Source organism: Cherax quadricarinatus, chromosome 76 (assembly GCF_038502225.1).
Source record: "Cherax quadricarinatus isolate ZL_2023a chromosome 76, ASM3850222v1, whole genome shotgun sequence".
Taxonomy (NCBI): Eukaryota; Metazoa; Arthropoda; class Malacostraca; order Decapoda; family Parastacidae; genus Cherax; species Cherax quadricarinatus.
In genome coordinates, this window is record NC_091367.1 from 2,866,405 (window position 1) to 2,889,374 (window position 22,970).

At 36.4% G+C, this 22,970-nt stretch overlaps 1 protein-coding gene across 6 annotated transcripts in view; it reads left to right on the forward strand.

Moving 5' to 3' along the window:
- sbm (L-type amino acid transporter sobremesa) overlaps positions 1–16,439 on the forward strand; it is a 266,983-nt gene extending 250,544 nt beyond the window's left edge. For 5 of the 6 annotated variants that reach the window (XM_070101136.1, XM_070101137.1, XM_070101135.1 and 2 more), the window contains 4 exons: positions 5,602–5,698; positions 7,997–8,146; positions 8,484–8,652; positions 12,366–16,438. In XM_070101136.1, the coding sequence (XP_069957237.1) occupies positions 5,602–5,698; positions 7,997–8,146; positions 8,484–8,652; positions 12,366–12,433 (484 nt within the window). In that variant the 3' untranslated portion in view covers positions 12,434–16,438. Of the gene's footprint in view, positions 1–1,872; positions 1,977–5,601; positions 5,699–7,996; positions 8,147–8,483; positions 8,653–12,365 lie in introns of all 6 variants that reach the window. The other variant, XM_070101138.1, reaches the window with a different exon arrangement.
- The last annotated feature ends 6,531 nt before the right edge of the window (positions 16,440–22,970 follow it).

Here is a 22,970-nt window from a genome sequence, read left to right on the forward strand (position 1 = left end):
GTGACTTTAATACTCTGCTCTAAATGTTTTCCCAAAATAGAATATTTTGTCATATTATTGTACATAATCATATAGAAAGAAATGTTTCTTGCCATGTATTTCACATTCTTCAGGGTCATGTTTCAGTTCTGATATTGATGTGTATGGTAGGGTTATTACTGAAAGAATTAGAGGTAAGACAGAGAGTAGGATTGCAGATGAACAAGGAGGCTTGGGAAGGGGTAGGGGATGTGTAGACCAAGTGTTTACATTGAAGCATATAACTGAACAATATTTAGATAAAGGTAGGGAAGATTTTATTGCTTTTATGGATTTAGAAAAGGCATGTGATAGGGTGGATAGGGGAGCAATGTGGCAGATGTTACAAGTGTATGGAATAGGTAGTAAGTTTCTAAATGCTGTAAAGAGTTTTTATAAGGGTAGTGAGGCTCAGGTTAGGATGTGTAGAAGAGAGGAAGATTACTTTCATGTAAGAGGGATGTGTAATGTCACCATGGTTGTTTAACATATTTGTAGATGGGGTTGTAGAAGAAGTAAATGCAAGGGTGTTAGGGAGAGGGGTGGGATTAAATTACAAGGAATCAGATGCAAAATGGGAATTGATAGTTACTTTTTGCTTATGATAGCATGCTTTTGGGAGATTCTGAAGAGAAGTTGCAAAGGTTAGTGGACGAGTTTGGGAGGGTGTATAAAGGAAAAAAGTTGAAAGTGTACATAGACATGGGTAAAGTGATGACAGTATCAAATGAGTTAGGTAAAGAAAAATTGGATATCAGATTGGAGGAAAGGAGTATGGAAGAGGTGAATGTGTTTGTGGAGACAAAGATCATTATCCATGAAGGCAAAAAAGTGAATGTATGAGGGTATAGTAATACCAACACCTTTATATGGGTGTGAAACATAGGTTGTGACTGTTGCAGTGAGGAGGAGGAGGAGGAGACTGGAAGCGGTGATGTTGTGTCTAAGGGCAATGTGTGATGTAAATATTACGTAGAGAATGCGTAGCGCTGAAATTAGGAGGTGTGGAGTTACTAAAAGTATTATTCAGAGGGCTAAGGACAGGTTGCTGAGGTGGTTTGGTCATTGAGAAGAGGATGGAGCAAAATAGGATGACTTGGAGGGCGTTTAGATCTGTAGCGGAGGGTAAGAGGAGTAGGAGGTTGTTCTAGGAAAGGATGGAGGGAGGGGGTAAAAGAGGCTTTGTGTGGAAGGGGCTTGGACATGCAGCAGGCATTATTGAGCATGTTAGATAGGAGTGAATGGAGACAGATGGATTTTGAGAACTGACAAGCTGTTCAAGTGTGAGCAGGATAATGTTTTGTGAAGGGATTCAGGGAAACTGGTTAGCCGGACTTGAGTCCTGGAAGTGGACAGTACAGTATCTACACTTGAAAGGAGGGGTTTGAGATATTGGCTGTTTAGAGTGACATCTAAACCGTCGTATTTGTGCCCCTCTGCAAAGACGGTAATAGTGTGAATGATGGTGATTTTTTTTTTTTTTTTTTTTTTTTACACCCTGCCTCGGTGGAAGATGGACAGCCTGTTTAAAAAAAAAAAATGGGTTAACCAAGCTAGTACACCTCTGACTTTGTACTTCATTTTTACACTTCTAGTTCAATAATATTCTGGGAATATACCAAAAGAAACTAGATTTTCCTGTGCTTTGGAAATAAACATACCATTATTGTGTAAATCTAAAACTTATTACAAAATAGCTGCATGATCACTTGGCATGAAGCTCTTGCAAGTGATTCCTTAAGATAATGGTAAGTTTATTATCACAAGAATGCTACTTTGACTTGTGTCTGTCAAACTCAAAACTTTCCCAGACTTCTCTGTTCTTTTCAATTTTTTCTGTTAACCTTGTGCTAGACATTCGGCAATCGAGTGCTAGGATGGGCAGCCTTCCTTATGCCTCTTGCTGTCACGCTATCTACCTTCGGGGCTGCAAATGGAACAGCTTTTACATCTGGCAGGTATGCGTGTGGTGATAGGGATATCTATTTTGTTAGTATTTATGATGGTATTTTTCGTAATACAGTGTTTGTATTTCTCTGGTAACCTGATGAATCCAATTTGTTCGTCAAACTGTAATCAACAAGGGGATAATACTTTAGCCAACATACAGTACAGAGATCACTAGTAAGAATTAAATTTGCATATGGTACATCAATGTAAAAAGAAATCTATGTAAAAAGAAATATAGTGTAAAGTGTGAGGTAATAAAATGGTGGAAGAATATCTTCCCTTCTGTTTCCAGGAATTCCCTGCCTTATTCAAGCATTTACTTCACTCATAGCCAAGCCATCATTAAGAATCCCTGAGGGAATTACAGTATAGTGCTTTATATGAAATAACAGAGATGTTTCTAAACATGAAGGTGTTGAACTTGTTGCTAAGATGGACCCATAAACTTTGTATTTGAAGGTCTTGAAGAATTTTGCAAAATCTGTGAAGAGAAAAATAGAAACCCAGTGTAGAGAATATGAATATAATAAAATTATTAAAATTCAGTACTAAACCTAAAAGGATCACACTGCATTTGAATATATGAATGAAGGAGAGTGCATTCGAGAAATGGAATATAGCAGAGTGGTGAGATTCTTCTGGTTGTAGCTTAAGAAACTTAAAATAGATTCCCTGTACAACTTTACATGTACTATAATATGGAGAGTATTGAGTATAAGGTAAATGAGGCAAGTGATATCAAGTATAAAATTAATTCCACTTGGAGAGTGATATATGAGGGCAATAATTAGAGATGCTATAGTGTTAGTGATAAAATTTTATGTAATTGAAATCTTAAGTTTGGAATAGTAGATATATCAGTAATTGCTAAATAGACAAATTTTAAATTATTTTAAGCCAAGTTGGCAATGAAATTGATGATTAATTAGTCATTGAAACAAATTTAGAAAATGTCTATGGTATACAGTATATACAAATGTGTTGTTGCCGGTACTTGATTTATATATGTAACTGTATAGTTAAAATGGTGAAATATATTCAAGAATCCAAGTACAACAGTGTAATAAACACTGATCGGTGATGCAAAGGAACACACACAGAAAATTAGCAAGGAGTAAAGAGGAATACTGTGGTTCTCTCTTCAACTGAGGCCATCATCAGCACACTCAGTAGGTCATCAGTTATAGGCTGAAATGAACAGTTCTCTGCTCCTCTTTCCTTCTGTTTAATTTTTTTATTTGGTTTCACTTGTACAATATTCAGGAATATACATATATAATATTGTTTTGGCAGTTATATAATATACCTAATTAATATGTTTTGGATGAAGAAATTGGATTTTGTGGAACCAGTTTTACCCTGCACCATGTAAAGAAAATATTGTATTTTGCATTGATGATTGGAGTGTGTGCATGCTCACGGGTCTTTGTTTATATTCCTCTCGTATTTGTGGGATTGATTTTTTAGCTTTTGATGCTTTATTTCTTTGCTTTGCTTTTATTGTTTGGCATATTATACATGATAAGGCATAAGTCTCTTTACCTACTTTTAGTCTGCAACCTTGTAAAACAGAAAAAAAAGTAACACTGCACAGAATTGCATTTCTAGTAAATTTACAAGCTAGTTAACTCATTACCACTCCCAGCATAATGTAATAACTGTTGCTATATCATTACAATCCACAATAAAATTTAATTATTCTCAGTAAAGTGACTTGTGCAGCTCCCTGTATACAGTAGCATGACTAATTTACAATATTTAATTTAATGTCTTATGTAATGAATGTTTATTTTATGCATTGTGTGTATAATACCGTAATTAATCAGGAAACTTCAAGAATTTATTTTTAATCACTTGCATCTAAGTATTGATAAAGTGCATTACACAAGACTAATGTTTGTTCAGTGATAAATAAAACTACTGCATTATTAATGTAATATGTAAAATGTACTGAAGTTATGTAGATAGCAGATCTCAACTGACAACACAGAAAATCATGTTGACTATGGACTTCAGTTATTATAATACATATAATAACAATAATCTGGGGAAGCACTAAACCCATACGAATCATACAGTGCATGGGGAATGGGAAGCAATTGGGTTTAGTCCAAGGAAAGAGAAGATAGGTCCAGTTCACTAGTATCAGGAGTAGGTACCCAATTAATCAGCATTATAAGTTCATCATTGCTACACAGTGGCATTGCTGGGGTTGGTGCCACCCAGGGCAGCATCTTTTGTGTCGCCCCCATGAAATCCAAGGGTGGGGGTGATGGGGGAAAAGTAAACTCCAGTTACGTCACTACTGCATGCCCAATAAATAATGTTTAGAAATGAGAACATTTAAGGGCCATAAACTGACCAGGAAAATGCTTCTCAATTTTATTAATGATAAAATAAATAATTGTAGTAATACTGAGGAAACATAAACTCAAATACCACTTTGAGTACAGGCAACAGATCCTACATTTAATCATCTTCAACAATGCAAAAAAAAAAAAAAAAAATTGAAAAATAAAGAAAAACATTCCAATATCAGAGAAACACTAGTTCCAATTTGGCCTTAAGTACAGGTAATATCTCAATGAATCATATCTTATATTTCCTTGCCTTCAATCCTACAAAATCATCTATCACATCATCAAAATCAATGCTGTCAACTGACTCATTTTCTATGTATAACATTGCTAAGTCAGAGATTCTGGATTGAATCATTGTGGACCGTAAATAGTTTTTAATCAGCTTCAATTTTGAAAAACTCCTTTCACTAGAAGCCACAGAAACATGTACATAATTATAGTAAGGAACAACCTCAGGCAGAGTGCGAGAGTTGGCAGAGATTTAATGAAATCCCATTCAGCTATGAATTTTAGTGCATCCAATGCAGTCCAGTGCTTAACTTTTTCAAGATCAACATCAGCAGCTTACAGGTGCCTCCTTAGTCTTGGTATTTCAAGCATGAGCTCATTCTTGCAGATTTCAGTCAGTGATGAGTGATCATAGTGATGCAATATGGATTAAGGGTTTTTCCAAAATATTGTAAATAAAATTATCAATTTATCATAGTTTTTCATATAGCGTCATGGATTTTCCCCTATATAAGCCTATTTGTACTCTGTAATTATATAATAGCCTATATAAAAACAAAGGATTTTTCTCTTGTGTTGCTGCAGCACTGTTTTGGGCATTAGTGTCACCTTCTTTAGAGGCTCTATGGTGTCACCCATTGGTGTCACCCAGGGCAGCCATCCCCCCCACCCCCGCCCCTACGCGCCACTGTTGCTACATACCAATTATATTTTTGTTAGTTAATCAGTGTATTGTTTCATAAATATTTTTGGACTTCTTTACTTTGGCTTGTAGTTAAAACTTTGCATTAATATTTGCCTTTTAATGTTTATTCATGCAATTATTAACATTTACATTCAGTAATTCAAGTTCAGTGCTCAAGTTTTAAATTAGAATCTAGCAATGGTGTACTACACAAATATGTTTAACTGTGTGTATTCAGATATAAAATTTGCACATTCCTTTTAAGGGTGTTAGTAAAGTTGATATATTCTGTGGCTTCTTTAATCTCTGGGAAATGAATCATCACTTGTCATGTATTAATTTATACCTCTATGTGCGTAGGTTGTGCTTTGTTGCGGCACGAGAAGGACACATGGTAGATGTTTTGTCATATGTCCATGCCAAGAAGCTAACTCCTTCTCCAGCTCTCCTCTTTAATGTAAGTATAAGTATAAATACTTTATAAAATGGTGTAGGTCAAATCTATACTCTCATGGTGGTGCATATTCTAAGGTTTGAGTCTCAGTCAACTGCAGCATGTTTTTTGATTGAGATAAAGAAAGTAGCCAGGCAGGTAACACTCCTCAGTCGACCCTCCCAGGTGACCACCATTTTGTAGACACTGATAATGTGAATGATGGTGAAATTGTTTCTTTTTTTTTGGGGGGGGGGGGTCCACACTGCCTCAATGGAAGATGGCCAGTGTGTTAAAAAAAAAAAAATGCAGGTATTAAATCCTATTACTCAAATAAAATTTAAAATTTCTGAGCTAACTCTTTGCAACAAAAGAATTAAATTCTGATTTGATACAGATGGTTTAATATATGTTTTGGTAGTATATCTCTCATTTTATTAATAGAAGGAAATTAAAAGTGAACATAGGTAATGAAAGATTGGATAACGGATTGAACGAAAGGAGTATGAACGAAGTGAATGTGTTAGATATTTGTAGTGGACTTGTCAGTGGATGGGTCTTTGAAAGATGAGGGGAACCATAAAATTGACTAGAAGAAAAAGGTGGGTGGTATATTGATGCATCTGTAGAGACAAAGAACATTTTTCTAAAGAGACAATATGGGAAATTTCCCGTAGTGGTACCAATGCTCTTATATAAGTGTAAAACATGGTTTACAAAACTTGTAGCGAGAAGGAGGCTGGAGGCAGTGTAGATGTTATGTTTGAGGTCAATGTTTGGCATGAGTGTTATGCAGAGAATTCATAGTTAGGAGATTAGGAAGAGGTGTGGGGTTACTAAAATATTATCCAGAGAGCTGAGGAGGGTTATTGATGTACATTGGAACCTCAGCTTACGAGTGCCCCACCATACAAGTTTTTCAGGATATGAGCAGTCACTCGGTTGATTTTTTATTTCTGGATACGAGCAAAAATTCAGGATGCGAGCTTCCCCCTCAAACAACTTTTTTTTAGATCTCCAGATCTTACAAGCATAAAAGTGAATATATAATTGTAGTTCATTGTCATGATGTATAATGTAGCTTTTACTGCTTAAGACTATAACTGCAACAGAAATAATAGTACTTCTTACCTTAAATTGTGGGTGCTGGTGTTAGTCAATGATTGTGAAGAGAGTGGAGAGTTATGCTGTGGCTCTACTGGGCAGAGGTGGATGGTAGAGGTACTGGTACTGAAGTCGATGGTAAGTCAGTCAATCAAATCAGTCAGTCAAGTCAGTAAATCAGTCAGTCAAGTCAGTAAATCAGTCAGTCAAGTCAGTAAGTCAGATATGGTAATTAAAAGATCAAAACACAATTCACAAACACAGCTAGCTTGTAGGAGAGAAGTGGAACTGAACAAGTATTATTCACAAAAGCTGGGATGGTGGTGTTGTGTCGGGGGATGGCGGGAAGACTCCCCCGCTCACCCACAACAAGGTGGCAGCTTGAGGTATGGCGCCACCACTCGTCACATAATGACCTATTTTGTTCATTCTAGAGTATATATCAGGTTTCTATGTTATTTATAGTGTTTATTATGTCATATTAGATGAATTGATAGATAAATAAACCGTAGAGTTGATATTAGCAAAATATTGAAGTATTTTATCATGCCTCCTGAGAGCTGGAATAGATTAATTGCATTTCAGTTAATTTAAATGAGGAAAATTGACTCTGCATGTGAGTAAATTGGGATACGAGCAAGGTCACAGAATGGATTAAACTCGTATGTAGAGGTTCCACTGTAGCTTGAACATTTAGAGGATGGGGCAAAATAGGATGACTTGGAGGGTGTATAAATCTGTAGTAGAGGGAAGGTGAGGTAGAGGGTATGGGATCTTCCTAGGAAAAGTTGGAGGGAAGGGGTAAAAGAAGATTTGTGTGCACAAGCTTAGGCATCCAACAGGTGTGTGTGTGTGTATGTGAAGGTGCTTGATAGGAGTAAGTGAAGGTAAGTGGTTTTTGTGACAATATGTTGTTGGAGTGTAAGCCAGGTAATATTTATGAATTGATTTAGGCAAAACCAATTAGCTGGACTTGAGTCCTGGAAGTGGGATGTACAGTGCCTGCATTGTATTGCAATACGGTGATAGTGATGAAGAAAGAGTTCCTTCTTTTCAGGTCCACCTACCTTGATGGGAGATGGCTTCTGTGTTAAAAACAAAATGCTGAATATTATTTTAAATGATTAATTATACGACTTCCCAATATAAATAGAAGGATATTTTTTTTATGTCCTTGGTTATGTGCATACATTAATAGTGATTTTTTTCATTCCACAGGCGGCCATTGCTTTGATTATGGTCATCCCTTCAGATATTGGCTCTCTCATTGACTTCTTCAGCTTCACTGCTTGGATCTTCTATGGGGGTGCGATGGCAGCCCTTATTATTATGCGCTTTACCATGAAAGATGCACCACGTCCCTATAAGGTACAGTACATACTGTTGCACGTGCAGGTTCCTTTTACAGATAAAGCTTATTCATGAGTGCATCAAAATTTTAATAAAAAAAAAAACTCAGTCAAATAGCATTATTACAATAGTCCCTGCAAAGAGGGTTCCTTGATGTTGGTGAGCTCTTGATCCAAAGAATTGAATCGGTTCTACCCATGGATAGAATCTGATTGCCTCCCATTTCCCCAGGCACTGTATGACCCCATATAGGTTTAGCACTACTCCAATGACTATAATAAATAATATAATGAAGTCCAAAAATTTAGGCAGTACAACAAACTGGTAATGCTGTGCAACTTATCTCTCAAAACAGGTGCCAATTGCTATCCCAGTCTTGGTCCTGATCATCTCTGTGTACCTGGTTGTGGGCCCTATCATCGACTCTCCGAAGATTGAATATCTTTATGCCTCCCTCTTCATCATTGCAGGCCTATTCTTCTATTTCCCCTTCGTCTACATGAAGAAGAGTATTCCTGGCATGGGTAAATATTGTCAAGTTGTTTGTGGAATCTCTATTTGGCTTCCTTTATTCCCTAACAGAAACATGTTATTTTAACATCAGCATAAGTTAGTGTAGGTTGACCATCACTAATACGGCATCATCGGGACCTGTAGGGTGCCGGTTTAGTGATTTTTGCCGGATTAGAGTGGTTAGGTTAGAATACATTTAACCCAACAGCGATATTTACGCATCGGCGATATCACCCAGTTTACTCCCTGTTTTTGGCCCACTCCACAGTTCCAGTCTACTAGACTCTTGTACTCGATTGATTACAAGAAACTGCCCATTTACCTGTTTCAACTACCCAGTAAAGTGGTCAGAAATTGGTAATTTGGCCAATTTCACACATATTTCAAGAGATGCCAGTTTCAAAGTAGGGTCCAGAATAAACACTGCAGATATTCCTAGTACTAAAATAACATTTTCTCTGTTCATTAGTCACATCTCCATGCCCCTCTTATATTACACTTGCTTTCTGTTTTTAATTTCTGTTCACACAAAAAATAGAAGATTTACTGTTATGTAGACTGCTGCATTATTGTAATAATTGTATAAATAATGTCAACCCATTTGTGACTGCATATTAGACCAGCTAGTTGGACACTCTTGAACATTGGCAAAAATCAAACATTTCTGCTACTTTGAGCTGAGTTTTAAGGTACTTTACAGTGTGAAACCAATTAAAATTATATCTACTTCTGTAATATATTTTCCATTCTATCAAATGAGACCAAAACAACAAGAATACAACTATACTAACCGTACAAAAATACACTACAAAGTCGCTTTTACACCAAAAGCACAGTCGCCATTTTTTATTATTATGCATTGCTTGGTGCAGGATTTTTTTTATATAGTGCACACTTACCACACAGACCCATTCTCTCACATGTAGGCCCAGATTTACCTGTCACAGCTTTTCTGAGTGAGCCGAGCTCATGGCGACTGACAGTAGCTTCAAAGCCACCTTATCTTTTATGGACAATATACGGTGTATGTGCTTTAGACAATGAGAAGCATTTCTTTTATTCATTGGAACTATGGCTAGGGCTAAAAGTGAGCAGGTTATAACAATAAATGGAGAAAAAGAAATTGGAATGACTTGTGCAGCAAGTGGCACTGCCAAACAGTAGCAGCAGGTTGGTGTGGTGACCCCGGAAATTTGAAATTATGCTAGCTGAAATTAGTGCCAGATTACTGATTGCCAGATTAGTGATGACCAACCTGTACCATTTTTTCATTAGGTAAAGTACTATAATAGGTGACAAGTATTTTTGCAAGTCATGCCCACCTGGTTTTTCACTCACTACAACAAGTACAGGGTAATAACCCCCAAAACCATCATTGTTACGTACCACTCTCATACTCACAGACATTTCAGAGTAAAACTACAAACCCATAGCTTAGATTGTGACTATTACTGCCCCACGTCTCCCTCCCCTTCATCATGAACATTCTTTCACCATTGCCTTCCCTATTCTTACTTATCTCCATTTCTGATGTTCCCAGAATGCCCCAATTCACAAAAACATTGTAATCTACCAACTTTTTAATGCACTGTCACTGATTTCCTACACCCTCCAACTCTGGATATTCTCTTTCCAATCATGCCAAGCATCATTCACCTGAAGCAATGTTTTGTTCACAGTGATCAACTCCAGCACCTTCCTAGTAATTCCAAGAAGTAACTCCCTTTCATTTTATAAGACTATTGCAACATTTTGTAATATGTTAAATGCAACTTTAATATATAAGCACTGTACTTGCAAGAGTTTTACTATCCTGACTGAGAGGCTAAAATGTTAAATTCAAGAAAAAAGTCTTCCTGATGAATTTGCAGTGGCCAAACATGAATTCCCTAACTCCATAACACTATACTCTTCTTCCCTTACCCTCAAAAGCAATGCACCCTTTACCCCCCCTCCCCACAATAACACCCCAAAGCTGCATCAGGTACCTTCCCTTCATGCATACATTGATGGGATTGAAAGATTAAGTCTTCACTATAAAGTGGGAGTTGTCACAGTTGCTTTTTGCTGATGACTTGGTGCTTTTGGGAAGTTTTGAAGAGAGGTTGAAAAGGTTGGTAAATGAATTTGGAATTGTATATAAAAGCAGGAAATTAAAAGTAAAAATTGGAAAGAGCAAAGTGTTGAGTGTAATAAAAAATTTGGGTAAACAAAGAAGCAACTTTATTTCTATACTGTACAGTATATAATTAGGGTAACTGACACGTATAAAACTATAGACAGCTCCTTGTTCTGCAAAGCATTTTGGTCAGCCTTAAAACTAACTTATAATTACTAGACGATGAGACATATAGTACATGAGAATAAGAAAAATGAAGGTATTCAGTATTATAATAAAAATTATATGAAAGATTGAAAGGAAGGAGTGTGGAGGAAGTGAAAGCATTCAGATACTACTTGGGCATGGACTCTCGGCAGATGGCTTTATGAAAGATAAGATGACCCATAGGATTGACGAGGAGAAAAAAGTGGGTGGTGAATTGAGACATCTGTGGAGACAAAGAACTTATACATGGAAGCAAAAGTGGGAATGTACCAGAGTATAATGGTACCAACACACTATGGTTGTGATGCATGGGTTCTAAATTTTGCAGAGGAGGAGAAGACCAGAGGCAGTGGAGATGCTGTGTCTGAGGTCAATGTAACCTTTACAAAGAAATAAACCTTTATCTTATCTTATGTCATAATCCAACCTGTCCCTTTCATTCTCCCCACTGCCTCACATACTTTGCCCCACATCCACCTCAGACTCCTTCCTTCAGTAGGATATTGTTGGGGAGAGAGGTAGTGGTGTGAGGGAGAGTGTTGTGTTAGGTCTTTGCCTCACTGAATTTGTCTTTGTCCAGGATATATAAGCATGCCAAATACCCTAGGTCCTTTCCCCTTGGCCTCCAATTAGTGCTTGGGGCCTCTCTCCTGAGTTCCCAGGCATCCCGTTCACACCTGTTCTTACCCACCTGACTGCCAGCCACTGACGTACTAAACAACATAAATAATAAATCTACAGTTCTTGATCATTCTCTCCAAAAAAAAACCTCTTTTATGCATTCATTAAATAAACATGTACTAAGTATGAATCCATTTGGTAAAAGTTAACAGAGAAAAAATAAATGTTAAATAAATGCGTCTTAATTAAATGACTCACGAAATCATAATGACACGGTTGCAAACAAACCATTCCACTGGCGGGGATAGAACCCGTGATCAGAGAGTCATAAAACTCCAGTGGCTAGCGTGTCGGTCTGGAGTTTTATGACTGATTGCAGGTTCTATCCCTGCCCGTGGTATACAGTAGTTTGTCTTCTTGATTAATCTTTAGCAAATAAGTGAGGTCTGTATACATGCGTAAAATGAACACAAAGAAAGTATGAATGCATTTAGTAAAAATTAACGAAGAAAAATATTTGTAATTCAGCCTTAAGAAAATTGGTAAATACAGTATAGTCTTCTTGCCATCAGAATTATGAAACATTTGTAAGTGAGTTATTAACTGATTCCAAATTGCCAACATCCTAAGTGTGAAACATCTTAAGTGTAAGAATATGTACATTCCTATAAAGTGAGACTAATTTTTGTAGAAAATGAGTGTAATTTTTATAGAAAAGATCTTATAATATAAACTTTCCAAAGAAATCAATTAATACTGTGATCTCTCTTCCATTAGGCCACATGACTACTATCCTCCAGCTGTTGCTCCAAGTTGTGCCCACAGATGTCATGCCTGATGCCTAAAGGACAAACTAACTCAGTTGGTCAACTGGGGCACTCCAGGCTTGAAAATAAACACTACCCCTCCAATCTGGGTGAAAATTTTACAAGGGTCTAAGTCAAAAATGAAAGTTTGAAGTTTCAACTTCTAACCCAATGGTTAAAAGTTATGTGCAGGACCATTTTGAAGCCAACATTTGCAATGTTGAAAGTTTGGCTAATAGAGATGGACTCATGCATTTATAAATGCTCTTTTTATTAATCACATCACACAGAATCCTTTAATAGGATCAAAAGTCAAACAAAAATTTTTACTTGACATAATTTAGTCTTGTCAGCTCCACAAATTTTATATTAAATCTTGATGATGATTACTCACAACAGACGGTCATCATCCAGTTTTCATTACCTATTTGGGGGATTGCTGTGAATTGTCTCAAGTGTTTTATTGTGATTTCTATTCTGAAGCCTTATACATATGTGCTTATGTACAGTATATCGCAGGATTACCAAAATGTAATGCTAAAAATGAAAAGTTTGTCCATTTATTTCTCAAACTGAATATTATTAGAAACTTGCATCTAGTGTAGATGGTCTATAAGAATTTTTTATTCATTCAGCTATTCAAAAATAGTGATGTGGTCCTCATATTATATATGTAAAGTAAAACCTGCTATATTTCAAAGCACTTTAATGTCAAAATATAAAACTGAGAACTTTGTGTAAAGCAACATTTTTTTTTTCCATTGGTCTGACTTCAGTAGATTGCACATATAACATTTAAAATCTTTATTTTTAAAACTGATTAATAATATATACATTATATTGACAGGCATAATAAGTCATTGACTACCAAGATGCCATTCTCATTTATGACACTTAAAATTTCCTTGCCACTAATTTTTATATATGGGCCAGATAGAGTTGAAACTTGGAAAAGTTTTTTTGTGATCTGAAACTACCTTTAAAAATTTTCAGCCATTTTGGAGTGGGTAGGGTGCAAATGACTGCCCATGTTATCTGGGAATGTCTTACCAGTACTGGATTGTCCCACCTTATCATTCCATAAGCCATCATTACCAGCAGTTGCAGTACAGTAACCTAAGAAAGGTCTTTTTAACAGCTAGAATAGTCTGTTTGTCTGCAGTAATGGCATGACTATAATGGCCATGGTTTATCTACTCTTGGACATAAGCAAGTTTATTCTCTTCAATATTATACTCTGTTCCTAGCATAAGCATGGTGCCCACTGACAAATGCCGGGACCAGAACAGAATTTATGAGTCGACCAATGAACCAGATGGGCTTTTACACCAGTTTGGTAGGATTATGGATATACTGTGGAAACAAGCTTAAACTAAATTAGAAACTAACATCACTTCCTCACTGAACCTGAACTGTAAACCTAGAGGATGTTAAGCCAGTATGATAAGCAATGACAAATGTACTCTTACATCAAAACTTGTTTTTAGACAGCACTTGACTTTAGTAAAGAAACATGTTTTTCTATGCTGATTATCTCCCCCAGAATATACATCATTCTTGTCACACCTAATAGTCTTACTGTGTTACATATCCTGTTTTCTGCTAATAGCCAGTGTTACTCATGAGACTCTCATTACCAGTAGCAAACAACTGTTAAGTTGTTACAAGACAACCCCGTGGATCCCACTGACAGAACAATAGTCGTGTCATTCAAGTGATACTCTGTAAGGAGGACTCGCATTAAAGTAAAAAGAAGAAATAGTAAGGAATTACCAGACCTATGGTAGTGTAGGACCTTATTTCCAGAATTATTCCATAAAACTCAAACCTGGAGTCATACATACAACTAGAAGAGCAAATCACTTGTAAGGGGAAAAGGGACACACACTTACCATAGGACTAGTAAACTTCAAAAAGTTGAATGTGCAATATTAGGGCATCTTAGGAGTGTTTTTTTTTTTTTTTAGTGAAGTTACTTAACCCATGTACTGAATGTGTTGTGAAAAAAATTTAAGTAAATACCCCAGATTATTCTAAGTAGAAACTATCCAGAACTTAAATAGAATTAATTTTATTAGGAGAGTGAAGAACAGTACTGTCTGGTAATTCTGTACATTAAAGAACCATAACATCACTAAATCAGATTCAGTTGCCAGTTTTTTCCTCCTTTAGCTCTTAAGATGTTTTCCGAACAACTCAGTTTAAATGAGCATCCTTCTACTTGTTCAGGCCTGGCCATTTGTGGCTCAGTTACTGGACAGACTTCTATTTCATAGCTTTTGGCACTTCAGCTACCATGAAGCCATGCTACCCATTATGCCTTTTGCTATCCCAAGGTTCGTTTACACAAAGGCAGATGCCTGTCACATTTTCGATTGCCTTTTTTTCTTCAGTTTTGGACTTAATAGATTGATATATCTTACCATGATACTCTAGTACGTAATTTTACATGTCATCAAGATATACTAGTAAAGATTATGAAGAGAGCTTTAAGCAGAATTCACGAGGATGCCCAGCAGGAATTAACAGTCTTTTGCCACTGGTTATTACATTGAAGGGAAAGCACTAAATCCATAGGAATCATGCTGCATTTGCCACTGGTAATATGCTAGCCTGGCAGAGTAACCATTACCCTTTGAATCCCAAAAGGCTAGAACAATTGTTTTAAACCAGTTGTAATGTTCTTTTGTGAATTCTTTTTCAACTACAGAATATTTTAATTTTAGGATAGAAAAATTTATTGATCAGTTTGATATCTAAGAAAAGCTTAATGTTTCTTGTTACTTAATTACTATTTTTAATACCTTCCAAACCTAATAATGACAGAATTACATTGAAACTAACATGAATTGCTAAAGTTTCTTTGTTTTGCTTCCAATACAAGTAAGTTGACTGCCACACTTGGTATGTATAATATACATAAGTATGTATATATAGTTTATAATATATTGTATATATAAATATATACATACATATTGTACTGTACATGGATATGAGGCAGTTTTATAAAGATAAAAATATTGTGTGCCTAAAATAAAATTACAGCTTAAATTCAGTGACATGAATCGTATCTTTAGAGACAATGCAGTATGGACCTTTTATCTTAATGAATATTTAGAACATTTAAATATATTAAAATTGCATCCCTACAGATCAACATAATTTTTTTTGCAGATCCTGATGTGTGCTATTTAGGATATTGTATTGAGGCTGATTATTTTGAGAATAGATAAATAAGTTGCTAATAGTAAATTCAGTACTTTAAACAGTCTTACTAGTAAAATCAACCTTATTACAGTGTATGTAGATGTGACAGTACCAAGAGAGGCCTTCAGCCACCCCCATAATTTCTGTTCCCCAAACCCACCCTAAATGAAAATAATAACTGTCATATAAGAACATAAGAACATAAGAAAGGAGGAACACTGCAGCAGGCCTGTTGACCCATACTAGGCAGGTCCTTTACAATTCATCCCACTAACAAACATTTGACCCACCCAATTTTCAATGCTACCCAAGAAATAAGCTCTGATGTGCAAGTCCCACTCAAATCCAACCCCTCCCACTCATGTACTTATCCAACCTAAATTTGAAACTACCCAAAGTCCTAGCCTCAATAACCCAACTAGGTAGACTGTTCCACTCATCAACTACCCTATTTCCAAACCAATACTTGCCTATGTCCTTTCTAAATCTAAACTTATCTAATTTAAATCCATTACTGCGGGTTCTCTCTTGGAGAGATATCCTCAAGACCTTGTTAATATCCCCTTTATTAACACCTATCTTCCATTTATACACTTCGATCAGGTCTCCCCTCATTCTTCGTCTAACAAGTGAATGTAACTTAAGAGTCTTCAATCTTTCTTCATAAGGAAGATTTCTAATGCTATGTATTAATTTAGTCATCCTACGCTGAATGTTTTCTAACGAATTTATGTCCATTCTGTAATATGGAGACCAGAATTGAGCTGCATAATCTAGGTGAGGCCTTACTAATGATGTATAAAGCTGCAGTATGACCTCTGGACTTCTGTTGCTTACACTTCTTGATATAAATCCCAGTAATCTATTTGCCTTATTACGTACGCTTAGGCATTGCTGTCTTGGTTTAAGGTTGCTGCTTACCATAACCCCCAAGTCCTTTTCGCAATCTGTATGGTTAAGTTCTACATTATTTAACTTATAAGTGCTAGGGTTATGGACACTCCCGAGCTTCAGAACCTTGCATTTATCTACATTGAACTGCATCTGCCACTTTTCTGACCAAGAGTAGAGTTTGTCTAAATCCTCCTGAAGTTCCCTAACATCTACGTTTGAATCAATTATCCTACCTATCTTCGTGTCATCGGCGAATTTGCTCATATCACTAGTAATTCCTTCATCAAGATCATTGATATATATTATAAACAACAACGGGCCCAAGACTGATCCCTGTGGAACGCCACTTGTTATTGATCCCCACTCGGATTTAACCCCATTTATGGACACTCTTTGCTTCCTGTCTGTGAGCCATGATTCGATCCACGAGAGCACCCTTCCCCCAATGCCATGAGCTGCTACTTTCTTCAACAGTCTTTGGTGCGGAACTCTGTCAAATGCCTTACTAAAATCTAAGTAAATAATATCAAATTCTTTGTCGTGGTCAACAGCCTCAAAAGCTTTACTGAAGAAAGTTAATAAATTAGTTAGACAAGACCGGCCTCTTGTGAATCCATGCTGAGTATCATTAATCAAGCTATGCTTATCGAGATGGCTTCTTATAATCTCAGCTATAATTGACTCTAGTAATTTGCCTACAATTGAGGTCAGGCTTATTGGGCGGTAATTTGACGGTAACGACTTGTCCCCTGTTTTAAAAATAGGAATTACATTAGCCATCTTCCACATATCAGACACTGCACCTGTTTGAAGAGATAAATTAAAAATATTAGTTAATGGTTCACAGACTTCCATTTTGCATTCCTTTAGAACCCTTGAAAAAACCTCATCAGGACCCGGTGACTTATTTTGCTTCAGTCTGTCTATCTGCTTCACAACCATTTCACTAGTGACTGTGATGTTACATAATTTATCTTCTTCTGATCCACTATAAAAATTAATTACCGGAATATTATTAGTGTCTTCCTGTGTAAAAACCGAGAGAAAATAATTATTTAAAATCGAGCACATTTCATTCTCTTTGTCAGTAAGATGCCCATAGTTATTTTTAAGGGGACCTATCTTATCTCTGACTTTTGTTCTATATACCTGGAAAAAACTTTTTGGGTTAGTTTTAGAATCCCTAGCAACTTTAATTTCATAGTCCCTTTTAGCTTTTCTTATCCCCTTTTTAATGTCCCTCTTAGTGTCAATATACTGATTCATAAGATGACCCTCGCCTCTTTTGATACGCCTATAAATTCCTTTCTTATGCCCTAGTAGATATTTCAGCCTATTATTCATCCATTTTGGGTCATTTCTATTTGATCTAATTTCTTTATAAGGGATAAATGTTCTTTGAGCAGCATGTATTGTGTTCAGAAAACTGTCATATTGATAGCTCTCTTCGTTACCCCAGTCAACAGATGATAAGTGTTCTCTAAGCCCATCGTAATCTGCTAAGCGAAAATCTGGGACTGTTACTGAGTTATCCCTACTATCATACTTCCATTCAATTCTAAATGTAATTGATTTGTGGTCGCTAGCACCCAGTTCTTCTGAAACTTCTAAATTATTAACAAGGGATTCATTGTTTGCCAGAACTAAGTCAAGCAGGTTATTACCCCTTGTAGGTTCTGTCACAAACTGCTTCAGAAAACAATCCTGAACTACTTCTAAGAAGTCGTATGATTCTAAATTCCCAGTCAAGAAATTCCAATCAATATGACTAAAGTTAAAGTCTCCTAGAATTACTACATTATCGTGCCTTGTGGCCCTAACAATTTCCTCCCATAGTAGTCTTCCCTGGTCCCTATCTAAATTTGGGGGACGGTATATCACACCTAAAGTTAATTTTTCATGCCCCTCTGAGAATTCTATCCAAACAGACTCTGTATGTGTTACTTCAGACTTAATACCCGTTTTAATGCAACAGTTCAAGCGATCTCGGACATACAATGCCACCCCACCCCCCTTCCCGATACTTCTATCTACTTGGAACAATTTGAAACCCTGAATGTGACATTCTGCAGGCATGTCCCGACTTTTTGAATTAAACCACGTCTCAGTAATGGCAAATACATCTATGTTACCTGCACTAGCAACTAGTCTCAACTCGTCCATCTTATTCCTAGCACTGCGACTATTTGTGTAATATATACTTAAGGACCCTCCTTTCTCTTTATCATTCCTGCTCCTTTCTGTTATTCTACTAAACCTATTACTGTCCTTGTCAATTAGTGCCACTGGCTTTCCGATATCCACCTCATTTTGCCTATTACTAGTTCTCCTAGTACTCATATTACTACCCTGAGACTTCACAGTTTTCCCGCAGAAACCCATACCACTAACTATTCCTAGTTTAAAGACCTAACAGCTCCCTCCACTGCGTTGGCCAGTGCTCCCACCCCACACCTAGATAAGTGAACCCCATCCCTGGCATACATGTCATTTCTGCCATAGAAGAGGTCCCAGTTGTCAATGAATGTCACCGCATTTTCCTTACAGTATTTGTCCAGCCAGCAATTGACACCAATTGCTCTGGACAACCATTCATTACCAACACCTCTTCTTGGCAAAATGCCACATATAACAGGGTACCTCTGCAGAGACGGTGATATTGTGTGAATGATGGTGAAAATGTCTTTCTTTTTTGGGTCACCTTGCTTTAGTGGGAGACAGCTGTCATGTTAAAAAATAACAATACTGTAATATTATTATTATTATTCCCCCCCCCATCAAACTCATCCCTTTCAAAGAGATTGCCACCCCCAAGCCCCTCTGATATAGAAATTCTGGAGCTGCCGCTGGCCTGCCTCACTTATAAACTTGTGTTAGTGATATAACAGACTGAAAAATTCAGTGTGTAGAATGCAGTAATAAGTTAACTGTTTTAAGATAGTTATATCAGGATGGAAGGTTAAACTATTTCTTTTTTGTATAGAATAATTTAAAATTCCAGATGTAATTTGAGCTGTGCATATTGTAAACCCAACACTTCATACAGTACTTGTCCTTGGTGTTCCACACTGTAATGTGGTTACTGTATAATGTGCTGTACTATGTTGGGATAGTATATGAAATTGGTATTTACTTACTTCATAGGGAAGCAAAAAATCCCTAGGAATTATACAGGATCTTGGGGAATGAGAAGCAATCAGATTCAATCCGAGGAAAGGAATGCTATGACTCACGAAATCGTAATGACACGATTGCAAACAAACCATACCCCGGCCGGGATTGAACCCGCGGTCATAGAGTCTCAAAACTCCAGCCCGTCGCGTTAGCCACTAGACCAGCTAGCCACAATAAGATTCGTCCAACTAGGTATATTTCTACACCATAGGAAGGTTAGCACAGCTCAGATTCTTTGGATCAAGAGCCCTTCACCAGTCTCAGTGCACCTCCCTTGAAGGTATGAAATGAGTAAAATGAGGGTGCTTGTACATCTTTGACCCAAGTGACTTTACTGCAGTGTCCTGTAAGTCTGGAACCATAGGGGTATCAGTACACAAAACACTATCATTTCTAATACCGTTCACCACGTACTTGTTGACTGGATATCTCGTCTACATTCCATGTACCAGTGATAATGGACACTTCAAACATGTTGTGTGAATGAAAGCCTTGATTATTGCCATCTTTTAATTTTTTAAGTGGTTCAGGACACTATAATCCTCTTTTGGTTTTAAGGTTAAGTTAACTGCTGAATTTTGCTGTCATTTTCACTTTTCATTTACTTATCATTGTGATAATTTGGGAGAGTGATTTCTTTTTCTTTTCATTCCTGTCAGGAGATTAAGGACCGATGCCTGGAATTTGAATTAATCATCCCCTTCCTCAGATCCGACCCAATTACTTTCTATTCTCTGGGCATTGTATGACCCATTACAGGTGGCTTGGTGGCTAAAGCTCCCGCTTCACACACGGAGGGCCCGGGTTCGATTCCCGGCGGGTGGAAACATTTCGACACGTTTCCTTACACCTATTGTCCTGTTCACCTAGCAGCAAATAGGTACCTGGGTGTTAGTCGACTGGTGTGGGTCGCATCCTGGGGGACAAGATTAAGGACCCCAATGGAAATAAGTTAGACAGTCCTCGATGACGCACTGACTTTCTTGGGTTATCCTGGGTGGCTAACCCTCCGGGGTTAAAAATCCGAACGAAATCTTATCTTATCTTATCTTAAATTTCTTGTACTTCAATTAAAAAATCTATGTACATAGCCCATGTACATTTTGAAATATAAAAGGAAGCCCACATAGCCCAATCCTCAAAGTAGCCTTGTAAAAATATCTCGATATCTTGAATACATATATTCGACAATAATCAGGAATTAAAATAAATGGATGCCCTTGCTTCCCAAGGAAAAAATGCATTTCATAAATTATTCACATTTTCAGACTTGCAATAATGCTAAATGAAATGACACCATAATCACATTTTATGGGAGGGAGGGGGTTTCAGTATTTTTAAGGAAATTTTCAGATGCTGTCATTAAAGGACAAGTCTCTATATATTTCCTCTTTTTAAATTGTGTCTGTTTGTGAATTGTTTACATACACAAATATATCACTTATAATCAGAATAAAGTTTTGTATGTTATATTTGAGCTAAATGGTACCAGAGAAACAAGAGTTCAACTCCAAGTTCCCCCATCTAGAACTCGAACTGTTGGTAGGCATCAGTGGCATATGGTGGTTATTGTCACAGGGTGTGTACTGTACTACCATGGGGTAGTACAGTAGGGTGTGCAGTGCTATCTCAACAATTGCCACAATATTTCATAACAGGAGGCAAAAAAATTAGTTTTCCATTATGATCCAGTATTATATTACTGAGTGAACTTAATACTTATGATGAATTTACCATCTTTGGTGGGTATGTGACACTCAGCTAGCACACCCAGAATATACACCCCTGGTAGGCATACAGTATGCAGCATATAGTACTACATTATTATACTATCTCGGCATCCACACAACTTAAGAAGTGGGCAGTATTTCCAATTTTAATTTTAATACCTGGGGTGCATTTGGAATAAGAAACACTATTATTCAATCCTGGCTTAATCACTTGGAATTGGGAGGCATACACAGCACTGTATAGGTATAATTTTAAAGTCTGCTGTATTCAAATCCTCTCAAAATAATCAGCTTTGTATGTTGTCATTTGGGTGCATCAGCAAAATTGTTGCTCTTATTATTACTGCCTTTTAGTTTAATAAATACAGAAATTGAATCTCTTCCGGTGGTGCTCATTTCACTTAAGAAAATCAGCATGTGTCTTTCGAAATTTTAGTTCTTGTGCCTAAGTTATTTCTACTTGCATTGCTTATATTGTGAGATCACTGTAGATTACGTATTAAAAACAGAACAGATTTTTAATAAATTAAGTGTATATTTAAAAGATTTTTTATTTATTTTCTTTTTTGAGGGGGGGGGACTCAGGGACCAAGATGTTGATCTATGGAAAGAAAAATCAAAGTCTATGACAAATACTTGTTAAAATATTGATTTGTTCATAATTTCAGTGTTATTGCAAAATATCTTATAGTATTTATTTACTTTATTATGTTTAGGCTTTTTAAAATTATATTTTGTTCATAAAACATGATTAATCCAAGCAAACATGGACAGATAACAAGCACAAATTTTAAATTTCTAGCACTGCTTGAACTACAGACTTAAGAGTATTTTAATTTGGCTTAACTCAAGCCCAGTTGAACTTGATAAGCATATTTTAAAAAGAGGAATTTACAAAACATTTAATTAAAGAATCTGGATCTTTATTTCATATCAACAGTTTCAACAGTAGCTAGGAGCATTGTGCACTTAGTTATATAAAATGCCATAGCCTTTAATGTTTTCCTAAATATTGATTCCTGTGCAATAATTGAGACTGAAACACTTAATTAGTATGCTCAATAAAAATAAAATTTTTACAGTTTCTTATAAAAAATGGTTACCAATGTCATCATTCCTTCATTGTTTTTTAAAAGTGCTGAAAACTTCAATTGAAAAATCTAAATTATTGGTATGATATTTATCTTATACACTAACAAAATATCTTTTAGCTGGAGTGCATTTATAATATGCAAATAACATCAACAAGTGTATCAGTAATATTAAGTTTAAAAACATGATTATACAATTTTATTATTTTGATAATTCAGTATATTAATTACTTTTGGCCAGTATACATCTTCTTTGAAATCTGAAAGGAGAATCCACTCCTAGATTTCTCTCTTATTAAATGATTGTATGCAGCACTTATTACACTTATGGATAACAATTTCTGCATAAATAAGCCCTTTCTATAAATGTATTTTTTATGCAGTAATTACCACTGAGCTGCACTCAAAGTCTTGCTGTTGTTTTATGGTTTTACTTGGATGCTGTGGTCATTTGACAAAATGCCAAACAAGGATACCTTT